The sequence below is a fragment of the Myotis davidii genome, unplaced genomic scaffold (assembly GCF_000327345.1).
Source record: "Myotis davidii unplaced genomic scaffold, ASM32734v1 scaffold37, whole genome shotgun sequence".
Lineage (NCBI taxonomy): Eukaryota > Metazoa > Chordata > Mammalia > Chiroptera > Vespertilionidae > Myotis > Myotis davidii.
Window position 1 is genome coordinate 5159195 of NW_006289395.1, and position 5399 is coordinate 5164593.

Sequence of the window (5399 nt, forward strand, 5' to 3'; positions counted from 1 at the left end):
CACTGCAGCCTGGTGTGAGCAGGTGGGGTTCCCATTGAGCTCTGCAGCCCGGGGTGAGGTGGAGTTCCCAGTGAGCCCTGTAGCCCGGGGTGAGGTGGGGTTCCCAGTGAGCCCTGTAGCCCGGGGTGAGGTGGGGTTCCCAGTGAGCCCTGTAGCCCGGGGTGAGGTGGGGTTCCCAGTGAGCCCTGTAGCCCGGGGTGAGGTGGGGTTCCCAGTGAGCCCTGTAGCCCGGGGTGAGGTGGGGTTCCCAGTGAGCCCTGTAGCCCGGGGTGAGGTGGGGTTCCCAGTGAGCCCTGTAGCCCGGGGTGAGGTGGGGTTCCCAGTGAGCCCTGTAGCCCGGGGTGAGGTGGGGTTCCCAGTGAGCCCTGTAGCCCGGGGTGAGGTGGGGTTCCCAGTGAGCCCTGTAGCCCGGGGTGAGGTGGGGTTCCCAGTGAGCCCTGTAGCCCGGGGTGAGGTGGGGTTCCCAGTGAGCCCTGTAGCCCGGGGTGAGGTGGGGTTCCCAGTGAGCCCTGTAGCCCGGGGTGAGGTGGGGTTCCCAGTGAGCCCTGTAGCCCGGGGTGAGGTGGGGTTCCCAGTGAGCCCTGTAGCCCGGGGTGAGGTGGGGTTCCCAGTGAGCCCTGTAGCCCGGGGTGAGCAGGTGGGGCTCCCAGTGAGGCTTGTAGCCCGGAGTGAGCAGGTGGGGTTCCCAGTGAGCCCTACGGCCCGGGGTGAGCAGGTGGGGTTCCCAGTGAGCCCTGTAGCCCGGGGTGAGCAGGTGGGGCTCCCAGTGAGCCCTGCGGCCTGGGGTGAGCAGGTGGGGTTCCCATTGAGCTCTGCAGCCCGGGGTGAGGTGGAGTTCCCAGTGAGCCCTGTAGCCCGGGGTGAGGTGGGGTTCCCAGTGAGCCCTGTAGCCCGGGGTGAGCAGGTGGGGCTCCCAGTGAGCCCTGCGGCCTGGGGTGAGCAGGTGGAGTTCCCAGTGAGCCCTGCAGCCCGGGGTGAGCAGGTGGGGTTCCCAGGGCAGCGCAGCCCCCGCCCACCCGGGGCCCTGCCTATGCAGAGCTGCTGGACCCTCTCAACTCTGCAGCTCACAAGGGCCCAGACCCACAGGTGCTGAGCCCTTCACTTCAGGTCCCTCTTCCCCTTTAGTGCCCCGTGGCAGCTGCGCCTCAAGGTGAGCGGCTCCAAGGGCTGGGAGATGGGGTTTTCCTACAGTTGGGGAGCAGTTTGCTGCAACTTCGGCCCAGCTCCTGGGACCCCTCTGCCGGGCCCTTCAGCCATTGAGGTATACTTACTATTCACAGCCTTGGGGTGCTTGCACTGTCTCAGGATCCCCCATTCGCTGGGAAAACGGGGTTTTTCCACTGCCTCACACCCTGTCCCTGCAGGCGTTAGGAACTAAATGCAACCCCAAAATCCCAGGAGGCCGCCAGTGGGACCGGCCCGGAGGCAGTGTGTGCGGGAGCAGCGGGAGCTGCTAGCAGTGCTGTGGGCCACCTGGCAGGCAGGTCTGCGCTGGCCCACAGGCTTGCTTGTTAGAAGCAAAGCTGCCCAACCCTAATGCGACGCTGCGATAAAACGCTTCAAGTGGCTCCCTACAGGCTGGCCCTCGGTGGCCCACCCGCTCGCTTCCTAATGCTGACTAGCTGCCTGCCCCTGGCGTCGGGTCTCCTTAGCCGCAGCCCCTTTCCACTCACCTCTCTCTACCAACTTCCAGATCTCGCTCACTTCGACGTCCCCTCCATCCACGTGGAGCTCGGGCCGGCGCTCCGCCTGAGTCCCCTGGAGCACAAGCTGCGGCCCTCGGTGACCGAGAAGAGGGACTCGGAGGAGGACTCAGAGAGCACCGCCCTTTGACATGCGTGTACATACGTGGGCCCAGACCAGCATATAGCAGGGCGCCCTGGGCCCAAGTTCCCCGCGGCTCTCGCTGTCACTGCCGCGCACGGCCGGAGCTCTGCAGAGAGCGGTCACCCCCGGCCTGAGTGGCAAACGTCGGTGGTGCAGATTGTGTTCGTTCCCCTCGGGTGGTGACGTGGGCCTTTTGTTTGATCTTTGCCTTTGACTTTGTGCCTATTTGACCTACTTTCAGCCTCCATGCCAAGCAGCAGCCCTCTCCACCAAGGGCTCCTGGCAGTCCTCTGCAGGGGGAGGGGGAGGGCCAGGTGCTGGGCGAGACCAGGGCTGCGCCTGTACTGACAGCACGAGTCCTCAGTGTCAGCTGACGGGTGTCGGCTGGACGGCCACAGAAGGGGACGGAGAGCAAGCCCTTCACTGACAGGGACCAGACCGATTCTCGAGTCCTGGGCGCTGACTGGCGCTGCACAGGGAGGCTCCCCTCCTGGGTGGGCTCTAAGTAAACGCTGAACACATTTGTTTCACTTCCCAAGTTTTATTTTCCACACCGTGTTACCGAAAGCTCCTGTTTCTACCTTCCCGTTTCACACTTCCAAACTGAAAAATGGCCTTGATGTCTAGAGGGCCTAAAGACACCTCCCCGTGCCCCCCCACCCCCCCAACATCAAATGATCTGACAGCATTCTACACCTCCAGCTCTCAGGGGCACCAGCTCACAGGTGCGGGGTCGGGACCAGGAGCCTCTCTCCTGGAGGGCACTTGTGAATAGCAATAACTGTTACCCAGAGCCACAGCATAGCGTGAGACCGGCCTGGGAGACACCAGGCCAGCCCCAACCCCCAGCGTCAGGCTCTCTCCCCTTCTCACGAGACCCCACCCCCTCTTGGGGGCAGGCGGGAGCACTGGGAGCCCACACCCTCTGGGACTGAGAGACATCTGGGTCATGCATGCACAGCCACACTTTACAATTTTACCCTTTTAAGGCAGAGATGACATACCTATACATGATATATTTGTATATATGAAATTTCTCTATATTTGTTTAATTTGAGCCATTCAATCTAAGCCAGTGTACAGGTGTACGATGCGAAGTTTAAGTGCGTATTCCTTCTCCCAGCACAGTGTAAAATAGCCCTCCTCTGACCGTGGGGTAGGCAGACTTGGGATGCTACCAGCTTTGCTCACTTCCTGGCGAGGGCGGTTTGGTACCCAATTTGCAATGGAGCCCGGGGGCTGAAAGCACCTTTAAATACATGTACAAATAGTTGTCAAAAGTAATCTTATTAAAATAGATTTATTATCCCTGAGCATGGCCTTTCGTTGTTTAAGTTACGGAGCGTGTGGGGACACGGGACTCAGTGACAGGTGCTGCCTGGGGAGGTGCTGCCGAGGCCTCCGCCTGCCTCCCTCTCATCACCGGAGTTTTTAAAGCATTTCTGTCTTCTCCTCGGTAGGAGAATATACAAATAAATACTGGACTTAGCTTTAAAAACTCCGTCTTCAGGCACTAACCTCAGTGCTGTTCAAGCGCATAAGGGGGCAGGGGAGCCAGCCTGACATGCTACTTCGTAATACGCTGAAGGGCAACGAGGGATTCCCGTTCTCACTGCGCCAGGGAAAGCCGACTACCGTCTCGCCGCTCCCAGCACTGCGGGAGGCTATGTTCGGAGGCGCCGCGTGGGCCCAGCCATTCGACTGGTGCATGAAACCAGGCCCCGTTGGCAGCCTGCACAGCTGACTCGGCAGAACCCGGCCACTGTGTGCCTCCCGGGACAGGCGTGGTCCTCCCGCCTCAGAGCTGGCCTCCGGGACACGCTGGGGCCTGCGCAGGCGGCACCGCCTGGGAGGCTCCTGTGGAGGCGGCACCAGGACCAGGCAAAGCACTTGTTCCGCAGGAATCTTTATTGAGTTCTGGGCTCTGGAAACACTACTCCTTGAGCCTGGAGCCTTGGGCACTGAGACGTCACATCCACGACCCGTGTTCCCTGACGGCCTGTCTCTGGTGTGCGGAGGGCACGGCTTGGCAGGAACAGGCCTGGTATGCGTTCTTCTACGTGACTTAAGTCACTGGCACCGAATTCCGTTTCTTTCCTCGCAGCCCCCTGTCCACGGCTCCGCCAGGCACATTCGTAACACGTCCAGCACGCAGTCCTCACCTGGAGCCCAAGCCAAGGCCCAGCTCCCACCGCCGTTCCCGTGTGCCGCCCGTTCCACAGCACCCTCGGCTCCCACCAGGCAGAGGGCGCACTCGGGACCCTGCCGGGGTGGGGCGTGAGCCTTCCAAGGTCAGGGCCGCTCCTGGCCTTCATTCTGCCCTGACCTTCCTCTGTGGGCTGGCAGGCCCCTCGGTATGGGCCCGTTTCCGCGGGGGCTCACTGTCCGGCGCCGCCCGCCTGCACCTGGGAGAGCAGGGCCGCCCGCACCAGCCGCAGCTCCCGCTTCTCCCGGCGCTCCTCCATCTCCCCAAGGTCACCAGCAAACAGCGCTTTCAGCGGGGCCATCAGCCGGGGCACCGTGGAGAGGTCTCCGAGCCGCACCTGGAGGGCAGGACGGGGAAGACATGCCTCAGTGAGGAAGGCGCGTGGCCATCCAGCAGGCACACATCCCCTCACCAACCCTGCGGCCACAGACCACAGCCGGAAAAAGAAGGAAAACGCAGAGGCGGCGGCAGGAGACTCAAGAAAGGGCAGAGACGCCCCACAGCGGCTGAGGGCGGCCAGGTGAAGGGGCGTCAGAAGCCTAGGCTGCCCGACTCTGAAAATCAGGCTCCTCAGAAACAAGCCTGGCCCCTGCCCAAGCCGGCCTGGCTCCCCAGTCCCAAGACGAGAGGCCGTCTCCAGGCTCCGAAGCTGTGGTGATGGTGAGAACAGACGAGCCCCCGAGGCTCTGTCATTTCCAGTCACCAGCGCTAAACGGGGCCGGCGGAAGGTCGGGCGGCCTTCAAACCCGGTGCTGGTCCTGAGGAGTGATGGGGCATCCCTCCCATAGCGTCCATGTGGCACGGTCTCTGCCTGGCCCCACTGGCGCAGCCCACACCACACACACACCTTCATGTGGTCAAAGGCGATGCCGACTTTCTCGTTGAAGTCCGGGCTGAAGAGGGGGATCTTGGCGTAGCGCTGGCTGAAGTGGTTCAGCATGATGAACCTGGCGTTCATGCGCATTCCCACACCGATCGCCTGCGAGGTGGTGCTGCAAACAGGGTTGGAGGGTGGCATCCGGCTGACACGCCCCCTTGGGCCTGCCCCTGCCCCCCAACCTGCCTTATTCCCCGACGTGGCTCACAGCTGATTCCAGCCTGTTTCTAGCTCTTTCTAACACTGGGCTGCCTCGGAGCCTTGCCTAGAGCTCTGCAGAGATAACGACGAAGGGCCCAAAGCCAACCACCTCCCGTTACAGCCCGCAGCCCCTGGTGGGACGCAGGCAGGTCTTTCTCAGCAGGGCTGCCGTGAGGCCGCGCAGTCACCGGGAGGGGAGAGAAAGGGAGGGAGTAGGTGACAGGCCGAAGCGTTCGCAGCTACCTGTGTGTCTTTTCCACGGCTTCCACCTCCAGACCGTCTTCCAGC

The 5399-nt window shown here is 62.5% G+C and overlaps 2 protein-coding genes across 2 annotated transcripts in view; one reads left to right on the forward strand and one right to left on the reverse strand.

The window, feature by feature from the left end:
- Window positions 1-2506, forward strand: part of ARHGAP44 (Rho GTPase activating protein 44) — a 184475-nt gene extending 181969 nt beyond the window's left edge. Inside the window, 1 exon segment of the mRNA XM_006761694.2 lies at window positions 1694-2506. Coding sequence (XP_006761757.1) covers window positions 1694-1833 — 140 coding nt within the window. The 3' untranslated portion in view covers window positions 1834-2506.
- A 364-nt stretch (window positions 2507-2870) lies between these two features.
- Window positions 2871-5399, reverse strand: part of ELAC2 (elaC ribonuclease Z 2) — a gene marked incomplete at its 5' end in the record, with an annotated part of 27401 nt that continues 24872 nt past the window's right edge. The window contains 4 exon segments of the mRNA XM_006761734.2: window positions 2871-4217; window positions 4219-4370; window positions 4881-5025; window positions 5355-5398. Coding sequence (XP_006761797.2) covers window positions 4139-4217; window positions 4219-4370; window positions 4881-5025; window positions 5355-5398 — 420 coding nt within the window.